The 22,640-nt window shown below is 38.0% G+C and overlaps 2 protein-coding genes across 4 annotated transcripts in view; one reads left to right on the top strand and one right to left on the bottom strand.

Annotated features, from left to right (window-relative positions):
- On the bottom strand, window positions 1-14,789 carry LOC307132261 (putative aminopeptidase W07G4.4). Its single transcript, XM_079826433.1, has 16 exons — window positions 14,721-14,789; window positions 13,584-13,625; window positions 12,011-12,101; window positions 11,792-11,940; window positions 11,519-11,627; window positions 7,813-7,934; window positions 7,601-7,700; window positions 7,444-7,519; window positions 5,049-5,134; window positions 4,862-4,966; window positions 4,703-4,778; window positions 4,491-4,609; window positions 3,171-3,254; window positions 3,000-3,057; window positions 2,741-2,922; window positions 1-645 (listed from the first exon to the last, which is right to left on the bottom strand). The coding sequence occupies exons 1-16, from the start codon at window positions 14,729-14,731 to the stop codon at window positions 517-519; spliced, it is 1,539 nt and encodes a 512-aa protein (XP_079682559.1). The 5' UTR covers window positions 14,732-14,789; the 3' UTR covers window positions 1-516.
- The window catches only part of fahd2a (fumarylacetoacetate hydrolase domain containing 2A), a 16,886-nt gene continuing 7,721 nt past the window's right edge, over window positions 13,476-22,640 (top strand). Inside the window, exons 1-7 of one of the 3 annotated variants that reach the window (XM_079826435.1) lie at window positions 13,476-13,637; window positions 16,673-16,874; window positions 18,421-18,637; window positions 18,864-18,923; window positions 20,538-20,700; window positions 20,810-20,918; window positions 22,008-22,095. In XM_079826435.1, the coding sequence (XP_079682561.1) occupies window positions 13,634-13,637; window positions 16,673-16,874; window positions 18,421-18,637; window positions 18,864-18,923; window positions 20,538-20,700; window positions 20,810-20,918; window positions 22,008-22,095 (843 nt within the window). In that variant the 5' untranslated portion in view covers window positions 13,476-13,633. Of the gene's footprint in view, window positions 13,638-15,504; window positions 15,707-16,611; window positions 16,875-18,420; window positions 18,638-18,863; window positions 18,924-20,537; window positions 20,701-20,809; window positions 20,919-22,007; window positions 22,096-22,640 lie in introns of those variants that run through there. The other 2 variants (XM_079826434.1, XM_079826436.1) reach the window with 2 other exon arrangements.

A 22,640-nucleotide genomic window follows, 5' to 3' on the forward strand; every position in this document is an offset into this window, starting at 1 on the left:
ATTTGCCAAAATGCTTTTATTCTCATATTTTGATTACACACAAAATTGTACTTGTACAAAATAGGCGGTTACACAATATGCATTCCTCTCACAGTATTGCCAAACAAAGTCATTAATTCAGTATCAAATCACTGGCTCAACTTCCTCACCCCCTCTTTAATGTCATATCCACGGAGAAACTGTAAGGCTACAGGGTAAGAATGGAAACACTTTGGTTTGGTTAATTAACATTAATCTCTGTAAATACTTATCAGATATGGAAACCTGCACAGTACTACAAAGCGTGAGAAGATGAGTGAGAGGTTTTGTGAAAAATGTGAAGAGAGGCATTTGTGCATGTATGATGCAACAACAAAAGCATAAAGATGGATGGTTATTATTCTGGAAGGATAAAAGCATTATTATTTGGCCACACTGTGTGTCAGACAGAGCAGATATGAAAGCCATTAATCGAGAAATGGCACAAGATGGAAATAATTGAATTAATGAAGGAACAGAAAATCATCGGACGCATGTTTAGAGCTGCAGGTACTTTGCCGCCATGGCAAGAATTGGGGCTCCTGTTGGGACTCCAGGGAAAGGGCCGCTGGATCCAGCAATGTCGATATGGGAGTAAGGCAGAGGTTTGGCCGAGTCCACTCCATGCTGAGGGGCAAATGTGTAGATGGTTAATATATGTATTTTTGCCAGCCAGCACCAGTTTGTTGATCATATTCACAAAACTGTGGGTAACATTTTGCACAAAAAGCTGAGAAAATGGCGTTTTGAACATACAAAGACGTGCGCAAATAACGATCCACTTATTCTGCCCGATCTTTTTCTTCCACTTTTTTGGATCTGGAGATGCTGTACTAAAATATCCGGAACAGCGCCCCCTATCATATAGCAGTGATTGGCAGAAAAACTCAAAGGTGAAGAATAGGGGCGTGATGACAGATATATCTCACAAGATGATACACAAAGTAGGGTTCACAAGAATGAGACATTTTAACCAAGCAGCAACCTCCTCCAGTTTCTCTTGAAGCCAATACGGAAGTGACTTAAACTGCAATTTGTCGACTGGCCACTAGGGACAGGCTCTCATTGAGCCCCATGTTAAAATGCCCAACTTTACAGCAGAAAAAAAAACATGTTTACAGCCTGGTGCAAATTGTGGTTTTGGTCTATACGGCTAATTTTGCCCTTCATGACAACTGTGAGGGGGGTGATTTTTTTTTATAACTCATCCGTTTTAATTATATTAATCCTTAAAGTTCTGTACAATTAAGGGCTTGGCCACTTTGAGTGACAGGTGGATTGCCGTTTGTCTGCTGTCTGTTAGTCATCGCGTCACCTCAGCTCCGCCCACGTCCCGCCTCTTTGCCTATTTTCAACTATCCAGGAGTGAAACGCTACCAAGATGGCAACGGCCGACTTTGAGGCTTCAAAAACTCTTCAGAAACCTACAGGTGACGTCACAGTCTATGATTTTAACACCATTTTTAAGAAATCTTCAATGACGAAATATGACCAAAAAAAAAAGGTCTTTTATTCGACAGTCACAATGTGCAAAACAATGCAGGTAAATTTTTTAATGGTTTTTTTTTTTATATGTCTGTGGTGTTTTATATGCTTTATGTGCACAAACCATGTGCAAATTCGTGTCAACACCATTGGTGAGTATTTTCTCCTTTAAACTCTAGTGAACCAAAGACCGTCTCAAACATGGTTTGAAATCGCCTGTGTTTCACAAACTACCTTGTAACCAATCACATCAGTGTTTGGACGGGCTTTAGCATATCATTACTGTGCTGCGAAGCATGGGAGTCTCAAGAGAACTTCTGTTAATCTGAATAATCGGGTACATTTACAATATAGTGGGTGAATTATGTATATGATGTATACTACGACGTTCTTCAAAGTTGTTCGAAGCGTTTCTAAGGATGCTGATTTTTAGAAGGCAGCTGACTGACGCCGAGATGGCGAACGGGAACATGGCTTGTGTGACATTAGCAACACATTATTAGCTGTTTAATAACATAGTCAAGCTGCAGGCTAATCATATTAATTACCATTATGTGTACGGCGTTGTAAAGAGCGTCATTGTGCAGCGTTTACTACAGTAACTTGAGTAAAAGTTGAACGAGGGGATATCTGAGAAAGAGTCAATAAATCCTAAGCTGATACTACATTAGGATAGCCTAGAAATCTAGACGCACCCTAGCGGCAGCAAATCTAATTTGCAGCCAGGGTCATCTAGCAACTCTCCGTTGGCGTGCGAGCTGGAAAAAACAAACTCTGGTCAGGCCAATCACATCGTGTATTGAGTCGGTGGACGGGCTTAATATAATGACGGCAGAGTTGCCGTGGTTCCGCGTGCTACTTGTAAACAAAGAAGCTGGCAAACGGCTGTCTTTTGAATCGGCTTTGGCCGCAACTCTGGAAGACTTGGAGTTCAACTTTTCTTTGAGAAAAGAAAGGCACTGAAGTCATTCTTTAGGAAAGGAAGATGTGTTCGGCGAAAGTTTAATCTATCAACTAGCTCCGCTTCACCTTCTTTGTTGCTCTGGTTGGTTGTAGCGCTATCCTAATGCGTGCAGAGGGAATTTGAAAGACAACCGTTTATCCCGTCTCTCGGATTGAGCCCTGCCAACTGTGTGTTCCCAGACCCAACATCTTGATGTGGGTTTGGCTTGTCAGGCTAACATTAGGAATAAGGTTCTTCCAATAGTGCTACAAAACTGTAGGTGAGTGTGTGCACCTTATCCAGTCCAGAAGCCATGATGAGGAAGGCGGCAGGCGTCTGGTGTCCCCGTGGTGTGGCGGACGAGGGCAGGTTATTGGACTGCAGGATCTCCTCATACTCAGACTTCCCTTTGTGGAACTCATAATCCTCCCGACGAATAGTGGACACCTCAAACACATCTCCCAGCACATCTCCCGCTGCCACACAAACAGATTTCGGACAAATGAAACTACGTTTACGGAAACAAAACCAAAAACACCTTAGCTCTTCTTACCTTTCTGCCACTGCTGAGCGTTTCCTGAGCGCTGAGCCGCACCGTTATCCATTATGATCTACAGTGACACATGAAGAAAGGACACGGTCAAAATGAAAGCGGTCACAGTAGCACTGACGCGTGATGAACATTGTTTTTCCCTCTACCCTGGGAGGATATGCAGTTACTCACAGAGTAGTGCGGTCCCATGGCTCTGACAGCATGTCCGGTCAGAGTGGCAATAGTGAAGAGATGAGGAGACACCTCCTTCAACGCCTACAGAAACACACACCAAAAAGGACATCATATATAACTCGTTCTCCACCACCGACAGAATTCTCCTGCTTTCTGTGTTTTCACTGTTATAGAACTTATGTAGCCACACCCCTTTTCAGCACTGGGCTAGTTGTGTTCTAATGTGATTTAACCTTAAAGGGTAACTAATCCCTAAAACAACTTTTTTAGTTATTGATCTGCAAGACTGGGGCTTTATTAGTGCTGTTCATTGATTGGAGTACATGTTTTGACATTTGGGTATAAAGTGTTTTAATTCTACAATATATGGTGTAAAAACGCTGCCCTCTTAAGGTTGAACGGTGGCTACTGCAGTTGAATGTTCCTATTGGACGTTGTTTGCCATTGTGAGGCATGTTGGCTCTTCCAATGGCTCACTCACCATGTCCCTGGCACGAGCTCACCATGCCCTAAGAAATGTTTTCCCGCATTGATCACATGAGAAAGGCTTCACGTATGAACTCTCATCTTACATGAAGTAGAAACATTATGAATGAAACTTACTTGACACTTGCTATCAACGTTCTAAGAAAATACGGTTAAATAATGCAGTTGTCAGTACACGTCAGGCTTTTCTTGCGATATTGCTGCCGCCCGTCATATGTATAGATACCTTTCATACACAAGACACACTTTCAAACCTTGACACGCAAGTGGTTGTTCGTTACCACGGCAACAATACCGTAACGTGCTGCTGTATATGGTTTAAAACCTGTTTATAATAAACTATTAGGTTTGAACTTATTGGTCCTGCGCTGCCTTTTGATTCAGTTAATTTTAATAAAATACATCGCATGTATCTGATCTATTTTTAGCGGCATTCACTATAAGGATTTGACTGTTCAAAGATTAGGTCAGTGGTTCCATTCTCTCTTAAGACCGCAGTTTGAGCCAGAATTGATAAGGCAACACAAACAAACACGCTTCAGAAGGCCTTTATTAACCCCCCGGAGCCGTGTGAAGCACTTTTATGATGGATAGATGCACTTTTATGGACTTCAAAACAGATCAGCCATTCACTGCCATTATAAAGCTTGGAAGAGCCAGGACATTTTTTGATATAACTCCGATTGTATTCGTCTGAAAGAAGAATGTCATATACACCTAGGATGACTTGAGGGAGTAAATCATGGGCTAATTTTCATTTTTGGGTTACCGATCCTTTTAAATCTTAAAATAGTAACGCATACTATTCTATATGCTGATATATCTGTGTACCTGCTCCTTCATCTCACACAGCAAGTCCACCATGACCATTCTTCCTTCAGCATCAGTGTTTCCAACTCGGATTCTACGACCGGCACGAGACACCACCAACTCGTCCGCCACATAACAATCTGCCAAAGGGTTAAAAAAAAAGAAAAAAGGATGAGAAATACTTAGTAACAAGACACCCAAACTGATCAACACATGAAGACGAAGTTGCTTACCAGATCCGACACTGTTCCGCACCATTGCCATCGCACCCACAACCTTCAGGTGTTTGGGCTTTAGTTTGGCTAGGATCTAAAACAAAACCAGCAATGATATTAGACTCTAATATTCTTCTGATCGTCATTAATACGAGCAGGTGTGTATGAGATCAGTACCTGGAAGAAGCCAGCAACAGCCGCAGATCCACATTTATCTCTGTGCATTCCAGCCATGATTCCACCGGCCTTGATGTCAGCTCCACCGGTGTCATAGGTAATGCCCTGCAATAACATACAACGTTCATATGGACTGAAAACTGCACTGTCCTGGGTGTCCAAAAAATACAGTTAACCTAAATATTACCTTGCCAACCACCATGAGAGTCTGTTGAATGGGCCCTTCTCCACAGTACAGCAGCTTGATCACTCTGGCCTGATGGCGCGGCACAGCTGAAGCAGAAACATCAGCCTTTTAACTTAATGATTACATTACACATCACATAACACAATCACTAATGAGATCAAGAGTTGGAGTCTTCAGTTCTGGAGAAAATATAAATGTGGCCTTTGTTTAGGTCATGGTCTTAACCCTTAATCGCCCCTCAAGTAGGGTTTACGTTTGAGTCCCTTGGGGTCAGATAGACCCCAAACTTTTACAGAGTGATTGCATAAGGAAATATAATTTTTTTACATGGAAAACTATATATAATTTTTCTTATTTACTTCTCAACTATACATTTATGCTGTGTTTTTGTGGGTATTTTGTAGTTTTTTACCTATTTACTGCACAAATACTTAACTATGTCATAAATTAGCTCATTAAAAATTATTTTTTTATGAAAAAAATCACTTGAATGATGATCTTAAATAAATATAAATAGTTTTTGGACATTGCTCTATGTGTTAGGGATAGAATACCGCCATCTGTAGGTTTGTGGAAAAACTTTAGGAATTATAGTTAAAGAGAAAGAGAGTGCAATGACCACATTATCCAATAGAGGTCCATAGGGAAGTTATGCAAAAGTTAAGCTGCCTTTCATCTTTCTTTTATTTGCCCTTTTCCCTCTCTTTCTCATGATTGTTCCATGTTGCATTTGTGCTCTAGTATTTGTCCTTCATTTATGTATGGAATTTTTTCAGATTTATGCCAGTTTTGTTGATTTTATTTGCCAGTTTCTATAAAAATGCTCTCTGTTGCAGTCACACACATGTGTGTGTTTGTGTGTGCGTGTGTGTATGAGACAGAAAGTTCGTTCCACTTTGTGTTTATGCTCTAGGACCATATCTTGATATAAATGTAGACATTTTCAGATTTATACTGGATTTAGTTGATTTTTTTTTACAAACAAAGCGAAAAAAAGCATTTTTTACATTTTCCCATTCATTGCCAAAATCCAAAAAAATGCTCCAGACACCTGTGTTTGTGTTTGTGTGTGTGTGCGTGTGAGTGAACATGCTTGTTCCATGTTGCATTTGTGCTCTAGTATTAGTACTTCATTTATGTATGAAAATCTTTCAGATTTATGCCAGTTTTGTTGATTTTATTTCAATAAAAATACTCTCTGTTGCAGTCACACACATGTGTGTGTTTGTGTGTGTGTGTGTGTGTACGTGTGTGTGTATGAGAGAGAAAGTTCGTTCTACTTTGTGTTTATGCTCTGGGACCAGACCTTGATATAAATGTGGAAATTTTCAGATTTATACTGGATTTAGTAAAAAAAATTTGACAAAAAAAAGTGAAATTCTCTCATTTTTTACACTTTCCCATTCATTTTCAATGTGGGGTCAATCTGACCCCGAGGGACTTAAACGGTAACTTTTTTTTTTACACACCCTTAGAACAACCAAATCAAGCCCAGATTTTTTGTGCATGTTTAGATAGATTATTTAGGAAAAGTCACCGAGTCTCATGGCCCTGAGATGAAGGGAACACTTTTAAAAAATGGAGGAAAAGTCCAGTGGGGTCAGCTGGACCCCAAGGGACGATTAAGGGTTAAGGTTTATGGTCTCATACCTCATCCTACTTCCACTTTACTAGGTGGAAATTGGCTCAGAAATAGCCACATGCTTACTTTGATTTATTTTATTGACAATGTAAAAAGATTTTGTGAAAAATATTTTTTTTAAATAATTTTGTTATATTATATATTTCATATTATATATTGTTAAAACGTTTGGGGTTGGTAAGATTGTTTTATGTTTTTGAAAGAATTATGCTCACCAAGGCTGCATTTATTTGAACAAAAATACAGTAAAACAGTAATACTGTGAAATATTACTATAATTTAAAATAATTGTTTTCCATTTTAATATATTTTAAAATGTAATTTAATCCCGTGATGCAAAGCTGAATTTTCAGCTTCATTACCCCAGTCTTCAGTGTCACATGATCCTTCAGAAATCACTCTAATATGTTGATTTGGTGCTCAAGAAACATTTTTATTATTATTATTATTATTAATGTCAAAAACAGTTGTGTTGCTTAATATTTCTATTCTTAAATGAATAGAAAGTTTACAGCATTTATTTGAAATAGAAAACTTCTCTGACATTATAAATGTCTTTGTCACTTTTGATCAATTTTTTGATCAAGTTATCAAACCAGGACGGCTGGTTCTTGGTAACGATCACTGCTTTGAGGGATCTAGTTTTGGCCCTAACTAATCTGAAACAAGCTGTGTTTAGTATAAATTTGGTGGAATTTCTCTGTAATTCCATATTATATTAAAAGGATATTATATCCATAACAATGCTCTTACTGTTAGCACAGCGGTTGACTGCAGCCAAACAGGGGTACTCCTTCTCCAGAGTATTCAAATTACTCACTACAGTCACCTAAGAAACACATGGAGATGAATGAAGCATTGACACGAGATACAGCTTTAAACTCTATTGCATGTTCACTCAAAGACTCACCGTTACAGGACTATCCTTGAAGACTGCTTGAACATACTCGGCTGCACGTGGGGCAGCCATTCGTTCCGGGTCAGAGCCGCCGATATCACGATAGACAAACCTGTACCATACACAAATGATCTTTTTTTATTGCTTATTGTATACAGTAAGTCTTAGTCAAAATGATAGCTAAAATTGCTTTCCTGAGGACGCAATAATAGACAAACTCATACCTGCCGCTCTCCAGAGCAGTGGCCAGCTCAGTAATGGCGACTCCCTGCGTCTGGTCCTTCGCCCAGATGCCCATCATCACTACCTTATGAGGGGACGACTTGGACTCCCTCACCTCTAAAGGCTGATGACACAGATATGAACTATAGTGTCTTAGTCTACATTATATTCACACTGGTGTATTAGGAAGCCAAAACAATTAGAATACAATTATTATTATCATCATCCCTGTGACACTAATAGCGGTATAATGTAAAACAAATGCACTGTAAAATAAATGAAAATGAAAACTTCATAAGTATATTATTTTAGTTAACGCTACAGAATGGAAATTATAATACATTTGTTCCAATTTCTACACTTGCAAGAGAAAAACCCTTGAGCTTTTTTTTTTGACAGAAACTGCAGCTGAGCTTTTATTTTGGCTGAAAACACTGGATCACAAACTGATTGTGTGAGCAAAGTGCGCACTTCGCTTTGAAATGTGCAGCGCTGCGAACAGAGTTATTTATTAACATTTTGATTAAAAGATAAAGCCAAATTACAACATTAAAAGCAGTTTATGTGAGAAGTTTAAATATATTTTTGAGTCATTATGAAACTGTGACGGGACAGATGGCAGGCCGCCACAATCTAGTTAATGAATGGGGAACACTGCCTTTGTTTCTGTTTATATAACCGCGTACACACGTGCTGAGGGAGATCCGGAGCTGAAATTCACATATAATGGGCGTTTCGTTTTCCGACAACGCTGCAAGCAGTAGACAACAGGCTGGGCCGTCTGACCAATCAGAGCAGAGTAGGTCTTGGTAAGGAAGGGTTAGAGAGACTGAAGGCCCTTATCATACAACTGCCGTGTAACAAGTGTTTTTTTGCTAGTTTCAGCCCGACGCAGTTCTCATTTCACGTCCAGCGCCACGTTGTTTAAATAGCAAATACACTCACACCCATCTGTTCGCTCGTGGGCGTTCTGATCCGAAAACATGGTGTGTTCAGGCGCATTGCTGACCTGCTGCTATTTTGAGGCAACTAAAAACGACAGTGCCATCGACCAACAAAAACCTGGCCTAAAGTCAATATCTTTTTTTGTGTGATTTAAAGGGCATGTTAATATGCGCATATAGGCGAGTGCAGAACGTGTGTACACTCTGCTTATTACACACACAGGGACGCGCAGCAGCACACAAAAATTTATAATATTAAAAACAAAAGGATTGCTCTCTGGAGAAGCGTTCAGTCTTTCCGGGCACAAATTCCGCCATGTAAACAGCGAATACGCCATGGTGCAAAAGCAACTGGCTTTTAAAGGGAATGGGAGATGAGACTCTGATTGGTGTATTGCACGTTGCGCCCAAAACACAACCATGACTCATTAAGAGACTAGGTACAACTCTTTCGGACCATGTGCTTGGTGCGCTGACCGTTTTTTTTCCATAGTTAAACTAGCAAAAGTGGATTCGCTAAGTGAACCTGCCCCATGCGCTTCAGACCATGTGCTCAGATCTTTAAAACAGGGCCCTACATCTTCGAACGCGTCATTTTCAGACTCTTTGAGAAATGACAATGTGCAATGTATATTATGAGAAAATAAAAGTGTTTTTGACCTTGGATGCATGTAAAAACCTAATATAGGTCAAAATTAGGAACCTTTAAAATAGCATAATAGGAAGACAATGTACATTTTAGGGTAAACTGATTTTTTATATATATATATTTTTTTTTAGGGCTGTCACTTTTGTAAAAAAATCCTGTTCGATTTTCGAGACACAAGTGTTCATTGAATCGATTCTAAAATCGATTTTAAATGAAGTTTTCATTTTCAACGCTAAATATAGCCTACGCCAATCCACGGACAACTAACGGGCATTAGGATGAAAGTAAAGAGGGCGCTTTAGACGCACAAGTCAGCAATATTTCTGATGATTTATTTTGTGCACAATTTAACGTGATTATTCAACCGTTCAAAATGAAACTTTGAATGAACTTAGCTTGCGAACAGGCCATGTGTTTTTTTTTAATTGAACGTAACCGACACTTAGGCTATGCGGGCGTTACTGATGAAACGTGCAAATAAGGCTCAATTACAAATTATTGGACAGGAAAACAAGTCTATCAACATTTTCGGGGTCCAGAGCAGAGCGTTTTTTATTCACTATATGCCCAGCTGTTGAGAAGACGCGCTCCGACCGCACTGATGTTCCAGGGACACTCAGGTACTTCATTGCCAGCTGCGCAAGGTGGGGCTATTTCGAACTGCCAATCTTCCACCACAAAAGCGGGTCGCTGTCAGCTGGCAAAGGTGGTTCCTTTTCATAAATCGAATTTCGTTTTATATAAATTGTTTCTTAATTTTAATCAATTGTTTTATCGACTAATATTGCATTGATTTAATAAATAATAAGAAAATATAGCATACAATGTCATGGAGGCGCTGGCTCCGCGTGAACAACGACTTAAATGAACAACTACCGGACTAGGAAAAAAGCTTTAGTTGGGGCAGCCCTATAGCCATTTATTTCAGATATACCTATATTTGTTCCAGCATGTCACAAAGGGAATTTCGGGTTGAGCGAGCGGCGCTGAGAAGAATGAGAAAGCTGCTCCCCATTCTGGAGGAAATAGCGCTCATTGTTTTCTACGCACACAGCATTGTCACAATATGACCTCATGCAAGTTTTAAAAACATATTTCAACATATTAATAATACCTGTGTGTGTGTGTGTGTGTGTGTGTGTATATATATATATATGACCATTTTGATGATTTAAAGGGTTAGTTCACCCAAAAATGAAAATTCTGTCATTAATTACTCACCCTCATGTCGTTGGACACCCGTAAGACCTCCGTTCATATTCGGAACACAAATGAAGATATTTTAGTTGAAAGCTGATGGCTGAGAAAGGCTTCACACAGGCCTCCATTGGCATTCAGTACATTGACACTTCCAAGATCCATGAAAGGCACTTAAAACGTCGTTACAAAGTCTATCTCACCACAGTGGCTCTACAATAATCATACAATGCGACGACAATAGTTTTTGTGCGCAAAAAAAAATCAAAATAACACCTTTATCCAACTTGTTCTCGACTTCCGTGTGCGCCTCCACGACGCATGCGTGAGAATATGACGCAGATCCGGCGTTCGGACATATGACCCAGAAGCGATTTGTTTACGAGCAGAGGAAGACGCGCGTGTCTAAGCTGTTGGATTCTACATTGATCGTGCTTTAGGTCTCGGCGTAGTGCTCAAAATGGAGCTTAAGTGTGTATTTCATCGATTCCCGAACACCGGCGCTACGTCATATTCTCGCGCATGCGTCGTGGAGGCGCACACGGAAGACAAGAACAAGTTGGATAAAGGTGTTATTTTGATTTTTTTTTGCGCACAAAAACTATTGTCGTCGCATTGTATGATTATTGTAGAGCCACTGTGGTGAGATAGACTTTGTAACGACGTTTTAAGTGCCTTTCATGGATCTTGGAAGTGTCAATGTACTGAATGCCAATGGAGGCCTGTGTGAAGCCTTTCTCAGCCATCAGCTTTCAACTAAAATATCTTCATTTGTGTTCCGAATATGAACGGAGGTCTTACGGGTGTCCAACGACATGAGGGTGAGTAATTAATGACAGAATTTTCATTTTTGGGTGAACTAACCCTTTAATGAAATCAATGTAAAAATTAATAATGTTACATAAAAACGATGCTTACCATGTACAGAACATGCAGGGCTCCTAGCACGGCTGCCAGGGTGTTTTTTGCATAGCTGTCGTGTTGGGGACAAACCAGCAGAGGGTGCTGAATGCCGGCTTTCAGAGCCCTGTGACAACAAAAAAATCATTCCGATCAATGAATCAAAACCTTTAGACGAGTAAGTCTTCAAGACACAAATATGCCCTAGAAGAACAACAGGCCAATGACATGAACATTAAAAGACAGAAGTAGTTGATCATTACACATCACGGTTTAGGTTTGCATAAGCACCTCTTAATGCCATTAGCAGCAGCGTCGCTGAACCGCCGGACATCATCATAGTCTCGATTCACTGGACCAGTGCAGGAAAACACCAATCTGTTTCCAGGGAGACCAGGAACCTTGACAACCACAACCTCTTCCCTGAAGCAACAGTCCACCTGAATGAGAAGAATATGAGAAGTGTGCAATAAAAACTCAGTGCTGGTTAGAGGAGTGTGGTGTACTCACCGCACTGTAGTCCTGTAATGGTGCTTTCAAACACTCCAGCTCATCAGGGAGCTGCTCATAACTTTGGGTTATTAAGACAATGCCATCATAACTGTAAAAGAGAGGAATAATCCAAATCAACCTTCACAATAAATAAGTATATAATATACTACTGTATACTTTCGCTCAAATATTCTGCAGAATAGCTGAAGTGAAGCCAAACAGTGCTGTAATAACAAACCATTATACTGCAAAAAACACTCTTATTTCAATATTGTCTTGTTTTCTAGTAAAAATATACAAACTTCAATAATAAATCTAGACACACTGCCACACACACCAACTTTGCCGCTGTTTGATTTGAGCAATTTGTGGCAGTGTCATTTTGTGATTCTCTCTGTGTGAAACTTTATGTTCTGCCGTCTTAACCAGGTCTCTCTGGAAGAAGAGATAGCAATATCTCAACGGGATTCTCCAAGTTAAATAAAGGATGAATTAATAAAAAAATAAATAAAAAAATAATAAAAAAAAAACACAAATGTAGCAGAATTGTGTAAAACATTAATACTTGTTTTAAGACAATATACCACACTGGCAAGTGCTGCTATTGTTAACTAAAACTATTAAAATACATTTTCTTACTTTAAATAAAGCTGAAATGACAAAAGCACATAAAATTAACCTAAAATCCAAAACATTAATAATAAATATAATAATTACTAAAATAGCTCTCGGAGACTCAAAAACAAAACCCTAAAAGGTGGTCTCCTTTTTGCTTAAAATAAGCCTGTAGAGACCTCACACACAGGAAGTGATGTCTCTACACTAGATCGTGTACATTGACCTTCTTTCCCGGAAGTGCTGCGCTTTCGGGGCTGTTGGACATGGTGTTGTATTTGAGGTAAAAAATTATATAAATAAAGTTCGGTTTCTCTCAGAAACCGATCGTTTCGTGTCTTAAGACATTAATGTGTCGTCACGAGCCACATGGATTAATTTGAAGTTGTCTGTGCATGTTTTTTTTTACCCTAATAGAACTAGACCCCATTGACAAGCATTATATGAGTGACACACAGCAACGGTTGAAGTTAAAAATCTCCATTTGTGTTCTACTGAAGAAACAAAGACACCTACACCTTGGATGGCCTGGGGGTAAGCAGATAAATGTCACATTTTCATTTTTGGGTGAACTATCCCTTTAAAGCTTTTCTTGTAAATGTATGTGGCTTTAAGGATGTTTAGATAATTTGACAGGAAAATCAAGACAAAAATAACCTTTGTAATGTAGTTCATTTCAGGTCCACACTTAAATAATAAACTAAACTCTTACACATCTGTGATAAGAAAGCAGTCTAAAGTCTAAAGTCTGTGTGTTGTTGATTGTAAAGCAGCCAGTTCAGGTAACAACAGTGATGATTGATTCAGTTCCTGTGATGGTGATGTAATGCTGTAGTAGTCAGCACTGCAAAAGTCAATCACCCTTCTGAATTATAAAATAACACATTTGAGAAGGACACCATCCAGACGTGCACAAGTGAGGCCACAACACCGCGAGTGTAGATCAAGTGCACAGTTTGAGACAGGGTTTACTCACTTCTTGTCCTTGCAGTCAGAGGTCCACTGGATAGGCTGGACACTGGATGGATGGGTAAGACAGAGAAGAAAGAGGTAGAGATTAAAACCTTAACACACGTGCTGGGAAATTTGCTTAATTTAATGTTTAGTGGATCGTGCTTGGTTCTCATGCTTATGGTCATGAGAGGCTCTTCAAGAATTAAAAAATAAGTTGATGTTTAGCCTGACTCGTTTCAGCTGCTCTCATGATTTCTGATAATGTTTGATTGACATTTGAGTGTCATTTGGCATCTAGTGGGCTCCAAAGAACTGAGACTATGACAAAGGACTGCGAATATGCATCTTTTTTTCTTTCTGTTTTTAAACTAATGCCAATATATGATAATTTAATTATTTGATTAGCATCCTAGAAATTGTGCAGAATCTTAGTGGTCTCAGACTGCTGGACTTTTGCAACTGCAAATATTCGACAATTCAAATGAATTAAAGCGCTGAAACATTTGCAATAGCCTTCAAATGAGGGACTAATAAATCACTTGCAGCTTCCACAAACAGTTCCTCAGTGCTGACATGGCAAATTAAATACTTCTCATTTCAACTATTTATTTTGAACGGTGAGGAATGAGGAACTGTTTTTGCTGAAACTGTTATTTAATTATCCTTTGTTAACTGCGACGGGGTGATAGTGAGTCTATGGAAAACTTTAAAAAGTTTTTAAAAATGCATAATAACGACAACAACAAACTTGACTGCTTACAGCTTTAAATCATATTAAATCACAAGTAATAAAATGGTAAATAGTATTTTATACATATTTATAATATTTGTATTTTTCCACAGTATAAATGGGTCTTCGTCGATAAAAAACAGCTGCCATAATATTTTACCCCCTGCTCTGGAACAAAGCGCGCATAAACCCAACCAAATATCATTTGCATATCCTGCCAAGAAAAGGATGAAAAAATACATCTCCACAGAAAAATATTTCAACGCTGACTATCTACCTAAAAATATCTAGCTTTTAGCAATTATAACTTAAAATAAATGAATTTGACGGAATATACAATGCTCGTACCAAACACAATATACCCCATAAAAACAGCAGTGATGATGGAAACTTATTTTAAACATGAACCATTATAAAAAATCCTCTTACCTTGCAGACATTCTAGCGTTTCTTCCCCTCGCCTTGCAGAAATGAAGTCGTGATGTCAGCTGAGCTGACAAAGACTAATCACATGGCCAATGGTGTCACGTGATGTATGAAAATGTAGTTTTCACGAACTTTGTAATTAAATGAAATGCACAGAAATTGTGGTATTTACGCATTCATCTGTTTTAAACGTGCTATTTTAATACGCATTAATGTTGTAACCCACAGGTTTATTTTAATATGACGAATTCCTTAAATTGTCCTTCTCAACAAATACTCCTTAAACTACAAATACAAACCGGAAGTCACCAGTGATGACAAGCCCAACTCATTTCTGCGATTCGGTTCTTTTGAACAGTTACAAACCTGTTCAAAGAACAATTCTTTTATCATCCTGGCGTGGCTGACACATCATGATCATGCTTTATCTGACCACATGCAGCACACATGACTGTTTTACGTTTTTATATTAAGTTTTATTAACAAAGAATAGTGCTTATTACATTTCTATCCCAGTTCAGTTTGTCGCAGACCATTTAGAATGCATTTTTCATTTAGGCCTACGGTAGATAATAGTCAAATTAATTTAAATCACCCATCTTTAAAACTATGTATTTTAAGCAAATTTTGTTTCGTATGCCTCAAAATGAATGGTCATGAACATACATTATTATTATTATTAACAATATTCACAATGAAATCCACAGTTCAAATAACGATCTGTCCAATTTTGTGAATCGGTTCAATCAATACAATGAAAAGATCCGACTCCAAAAACGATTCTTTCAGGAATCCGGACATCACTAGAAGTCACATGACAGCGAGACAGAGTGAGCGTGAGCTGTACCTGTCTCAAAGTACAAAGATTGTGTGATTTTAGTCGCATCACATTGAAATGGTGCAGTGAGTACCACATTAAACCTGCTACAGATCGTTTTTGTAATCGTTCAACGTGCACGATCAAACAATTTTTTTTGCACCAAGATCAGGTAGGATCACACAGCACTGCAAGAAACTAAAAGCAGGGAAATGTGACCTCTTATCTACACGGCCATGCATGATATCTTATTTTAGCGATAAATAGGTTGTCTTAAGCAATACATAATTTGACTATAGCTGACTCTTATTGTTACATAATCTAAAAACCTGCTAAAGCTTGGGTTGGGCTGCTTTGTCTTTATGTTAAATGATGCTGCCTTCAGGTGCACCTGGGAAACTCGTACCTCAGAGTCGGGCATTCAAGTCAGAAACATAACGAGCCTAAACAAACAAACAAACACATTTATTATATTGTGAACAATAGACAAAGTAGATTCTTTAAAGTTACTTCACGTTTTAATAAATTTCATATTTAAGTTGAATTTTTCTTTTATATATTTCAGTGTTTATTATTTTGTTGGTTATTCATTTGTCTTTATTTGTTTTTTTTTCAGTATTACCTATTGTTTTTTTTTAGTAGGCTATTACCTATTCCTACGCTATTTGAAGAGGCATAATAAAGGTTAAAAAGCGTGTTGTCTTGTCTATAATGTATGTTTTATACATCATACCTTTAAAATGACTTAAATAAAGCATTAAAATATAGAATATAACATTTTCACTACAGACTTGCTGATCTAAATATATAGATTATAGACATATGATATTATCCATGTTAGAAGATTAGTGTTTCTGCCATGATTTAAATGGACATGCCGATTCGTGTATGCTTTGAGTTTCCCCTCGTAAATACAACTTTGCTTGGATCTCGCAATTATGATATTTCTGACTCCACTTGAAGGGCACATTAACTATTCTGTCATCTTGCACCTATTGCCATGTTTGTCCACTTCTCTCTTTCACTGCTGTATGTCCTTTCTTCTGTCTGTCCCTTTCTTTTCCTCTGTTTTAATAGATGAGATTTCTGGGTATCTCTCAGCTCAGTTTGAGGAGACTCAATGCCGTATTCTCTGCAGGCACCGTCAGAGGCACCACAAGTTCAGCCGCTATGAGACTAGTCCAGTTCTGCCACAGAGGCTGCGAGGGGAGCGTCAGAGTCGGGGTGGAGCAGGCAGAAGGTCAGGGGGTCATTGATCTGAAAGCTTTCGACCCCTCCATGCCTTCCACTATGAGAGAGTTTCTGCAAATGGGGCAAAAGGGAATGGACTGTGCCAAGAGGTATAAACCACAGAAACTTAGCAAAGAGAGCACATACTTTACAGTCACTTGACACATAATAGAGCGGCCATTTTGTCCGGATCTATTAATTAAAAAAATATATATAAAAAATGCAGTTTATACATACACTATATTGCCAAAAGTATTGGGACACCCCTCCTAATCATTGAATTCAGGTGTTCCAATCACTTCCATGGCCAAAGGTGTATAAATCAAGCACCTAGGCATGCAGACTGTTTCTACAAACATTTGTGAAAGAATAGGTCACTCTCAGGAGCCCAGTGAATTCAAGTGTGGTACTGTGATAGGTTGGCACCTGTGCAATAAGTCCATTTGTGAAATTTCCTCACTACTAAATATTCTACGATCAACTGTTAGTGGTATTATAACAAAGTGAAAGCAATGGGGAACAACAGCAACTCAGCCACTAAGTGGTAGGCCACGTAAAATCACAGAGCGGGGGGTAACACTTTACTTGAAGGGGTGTGCAAAAGACTGACATGACACGTCATGAATATGAAGGAGTTTGTATGCATGTTAATGACAACTGTCATTAAGTGTCATTCGCTCAATTATGTCATTTTTAATGCAAAGATGACATTATTTGAGATGTCTTTGTTATGACAACTTGACATAAACCAAGACAACATAACCTGTCATAAATCTTTTTTTCAGTGGTACAAGTTGAATTTGTCATTAAAATGTCATTAAGTGTTAATACTCTGTCAAATTATTTTATAACAGCGTCGTGAATATTTTTCAGTTCATAATGTTTTAAAAAAAAAAGTTTCCTAAACAGTTCATTACAGCATCCCACACATTTATATTTTCTTGAAATGCTTTTTTTACATCATGGATAAGTCTAGCTAAGACACCATCATAATGGTGTACACCTAACCAGTGGTGCCACTCTATCATTTTGAGGTGAGTTTTCTCTGTCTCGCTGTTTTCACTAATTTGACAGAGTATTGACACTTAATGACATTTTAATGACAAATGTAGTTTAGGTCAAGGAAAATATTCATGACACTTATATAAAATAATTTGACAGAGTATTAATACTTAATTTGGATAATATTTAATATTTTAATACTTAAGTTTGATAATTAATCTGCTATGCCATGTTTATGACAGATTATGTTGTCTTGGTAATGTCAAGTTGTCATGACAAAGACACTGACAGGTTATGATGTATTGGTAATGTCAAGTTGACATAACTAAGACATCTCAAATAATGTAATCTTTGCATTAAAAATGTCATAATTGAGCGAATGACACTTAATGACAGTTGTCATGAACATGCATAAAAACTCCCTCATATTCAATGCATGTGTTATGTCACACACTCAATGTCTTATGCACACCCCTTCAAGTAAAGTGTTACCGCACGAGTAACAATTTTCTTGTGGTCTCCTAGCTGTGTTTATGAAGGCATAAAGACATTATTAACATGATTTGTTAATTATTTAGACATCCAAGAGTTGATATCAAAGATATATTATGTGTGAAGCCTTATAGAAAACGTATATTACTGTCTCTCTCTCAGGGCTTTGTCCAGCAATCAGCATGTGGTTTCGCGGTCAGATATCAGGCTGCTCTCCCCCGTGACTGGCCCAGAGAAGGTGGTGTGTGTTGGTATGAATTATAAGGACCACTGCCTAGAGCAAAACGCCCCGATTCCTAAAGAGCCCATCATATTCAACAAGTTCCCCTCCACCATCACTGGCCCTTATGATGACATCCTTCTACCAGAGGAGAGTCAGGTGAGTTCTGGATCTTAATAAAATTACACACAGACAGTTGGTGTCACTTTAACCCAACAATGATACTCAATACTATAGAATAACTACTGCCCGTGCAGTCTTCAAAATCGTATTTTATTCAAAAGTGAATATTGAATATTTTGTACATGTAGAATAATAGTAGTGTTTTCACTCTGGCGTGCGAGCATGAAATCCATAGTTTCACATTGTGGCGGCTCATTTACAGGAAGTGGACTGGGAGGTGGAACTTGCCTTTGTGATTGGACGAAAAGGGAAGCATATTAAGGTAGAAAAAGAGTAATTTATATCTCCATGTGTTGTCCTGCATCTTAAAGTGAAAATGTTCTGTTAATTGACTGATCAGGTCTCATTTCAGCAACTCTAGTGGGACACAATCTCATTTAAGCATGTGAAAGAGATGAATTTATAGGCTCAATCGATTTTTTTGACAAATGCTAAATGTGAGCAGTCAAAATATGCAATACAACACATTTAACCCAATAAAATGTACGATATCATAATTGATACGCAAAATTCTCAGGCCTCCAAGTTATCAACATGATCAAACTTTGCAGAAAAACATGCTTTCTGATTGATAATTTTTTTTCTCTTAAGATCATTCTTAAAGGTTGTGGTACACATTTCTTTTAGCTGTAAAATATTTACAGATTTTTATAAAATAAACATAAGAATGAATTTAATATTGTTAGTAATATTTCAAGACGCACACTTACTGGACTGAGGCAACTTCAGTTTACTCGTTTATCCTTCCTTACATCAGTTTTTAGAAAAACCATGTTAAAATGTGAGTAACAAATACGATACATCAGGCTTTTGAGAAATGTTTATTTGTATTGCATTGCATTGAGAAATGTTTATTTGTATTGCATTGCATTGAGAAATGTTTATTTGTATTGCATTGCATTGAGAAATGTTTATTTGTATTGCATTGCATTGCAAATACCCCCCCCCCCCCCGTTTGTAACACACAAGTGACATGTTCGCGAATGATTGCAATATAGGCGGATGTGCACGCGGGCGCACTTCCGGAAAAATCGGCAGAAGAATACAAAGAAAACCTTTGGAGTCACATGGACTATTTTAATGATGTCTTTACTACTAGGGATGCACCGGTTGATCGGCCAAAAATCGGAACTGGTTCAAATTTTTGGCTGGTCAACCGGTGCATCCCTAGTAATAAAGACATTAAAATAGTCCATGTGACTCCAGTGGTTCAACCTTAATGTTATGAAGTGACGAGAAATTTTTATGCGCAATAACTAAACTAAAACGGCTGCATCAGCATCACACGCATGGGTCGTTGTGGTGCTCACGTGAACAGCGTCAGCCAATAGTGAGCCTGCGTTCTGACATAGAACCCGGAAGCGCTGCGCTTACTACTCATAACATTAAGGTCGAACCACTGGAGTCACATGGACTATTTTAACAATGTCTTTCCTACCTTTCTGGGCCTTGAAATGGGTTGTGTTGGGAGATATAGACAACTGATATGTCTATGCATTTTATGCAAGTAATCTGCAATACTGTTATAAAGATCTCATTGATTTATATTACAAGCTATCAGAATTATATCCTAGTTTTTGGCAATATAAATAACATCTATTTCAAATTGTAATTTTTTTTTTCTCATTTTGTTCCTCTGTATAAAATTCAGAGATTTGTTTTCTCCTTGAGTATGATCTCCATATTCTCCTATATCATAGCCTGATTTAAAACAAACAAACAAAAACACATATGCAAACTCTTTGTATTCTTTTTTTACTATTTAAGTATAATCAGCCTCTTAGCAGCAGGACAATCTTATGCCATTCCTGTTGGAATTTCAACAAATGAATGTCCCAACCTAATTTATGTCAAAATAAATGTGTCTTTGTCTCAGGAAGAGGAGGCCCTTTCCTATGTTGCAGGTTTCACTGTAGCGAATGATGTGAGTGCTCGTGATTGGCAGATGAAGCGCAATGGAAAGCAGTGGCTGCTGGGAAAAACATTTGACACGTTTTGTCCACTCGGGCCAGCGCTGGTTACCACTGCGGCACTGAAAGGTACTTGAATATATGAAAATTTGAAAACAGTAGCCTAGGACATACTTAATATTTGGGAGTTAATACTACTGATATTCTTAAATCATGTTAATCCTGCCTATTCAAACAGATGTCCATAACCTGGGTATCCGCTGCCTGGTGAATGGGGCCGCAGTTCAGGACAGTAACACCAGTCAATTGATCTTTCACACCGAGAAGCTGGTGGCTTGGGTCTCACAGTAAGAAAACTCACTCTGGTTTTTAATGTTTGATATAATGTGTATTATTAAAGGAGTAGTTCACCTTAAAATTAAAATTACCCCATGATTTACTGACCCTCAAGCCATCCTAGGTGTATATGACTTTCTTCTTTCTGATGAACACAATCTGAGTTATATTAATAAATATCCTGATGCTTCCTCGCTTTATAATAGCAGTGACGGTCCATTGAGTTTCGCTTCAGAAGGCCTTTATTAACCACCTGGAGCCGTGTGGAGTGTTTATTATGGATGGATGTGTTTTTTTTGAGCCTCAAACTCAATGGACCGTCACTGCCATTATAAAGCTTGGAAATGTCAGGATATTTATAAATATAACTCATTGTGTTCATCAGAAAGAAAAAAAGTCATATACACTTAGGATGGCTTGAGGGTGAGTAAATCATGGAGAATTTTAATTTAATCTGCATTCATTTGATTAAATATACAGTAAAAACGGCAATATTGTGAAATATTATAAATAAAATAAAATGTAATTTATTCATGTGATGGCGAAGCAGCCATTACTACAGTCTTCTGTGTTACATGGTCCTTCAAAAATCATTTTAATATGCTGATTTGGTGCTAAAGTATCAATGTTGAAAACACTTGTGCTGCTTAATATTGTTGTGGAAACTGAAACTTTTTTTTTCAGGATTCTTTGATGAACAGAAAGTTTTAAAGAACAGCATTTATTTGAAATATAAATCTTTTGTAACAAATATCTTTAAGATCACTTTTGATCAATTTAACACATCCTTGCTGAATAAAAGTACTAACTGACCTCATATTTTGACCGGTAGTGAATATAATTTATTGTGTGCACTGTGCAATATGCATGGTTTTATTTGCCATTCTGGTATACATTTTATCTTTTTGTTGCTGAAGTTATTTAAATTTATTTTATTAAAGTACTTTTTCAGTGATCCTGATAATATAATTTTTATTATCCAGTTATTTAATATTAAATTATTAATATCCACCATAAAAAAAGACAAAATTCTATAGGTTGCAACATTTGAGAGTTATTATAAATATTCTTCGACACATATATATATTTTTTTCCTGCAGGTTTGTGACTCTTTGTCCAGGCGATGTGTTTTTGACCGGAACGCCTCCGGGTGTGGGTGTGTTCAGAAATCCACCTGTGTTTCTAAAGGTGAGGAAAATCAATGTATATTTCAACATTGCTGGGTTAGCGTCACAACCCACAATCACTGCACCTGGCAGGCTGTTAACACCCGTTTAGAGCCTTTCCTGAAAACCTTTGTTTTGCTGCACAGATAAAGTCTGATTTCAAAACCTCCGATTCGCTTTTGTTCAAACGGTCAGAACAGTGTGACTGACGCTGACACAATGAGAACAGCTGAAACGCAGAACAACACAAGACCAGCTGTAATGGCCTCATTGACGTTGTCGTAATGCCGATTATCACGCAACCGAAGTTTAAAATGATAAGAGGCACATTTAACAGGCCCTGGCTTCAGTGTTTAAGCTTTCTAATTGGCATTGATGAGACTGAGACCAGTTTAAGCTGATTTACAGAGGGAATCGCAAGGGCTGAACAAAACGCTGCTAAGATGCAACTAATTACTATCTTTATTGATCTACATCTACTTCAGCTGTTCTTGCAGGTTTTCCTAGTTGTATCACACGTTCTCAAGAAAAAATGTGTGTGTAAAGAATAATTCTTCATATTATCTA

Source organism: Gobio gobio (genome assembly GCF_949357685.1).
Source record: "Gobio gobio genome assembly, chromosome: 10".
Taxonomy (NCBI): domain Eukaryota; kingdom Metazoa; phylum Chordata; class Actinopteri; order Cypriniformes; family Gobionidae; genus Gobio; species Gobio gobio.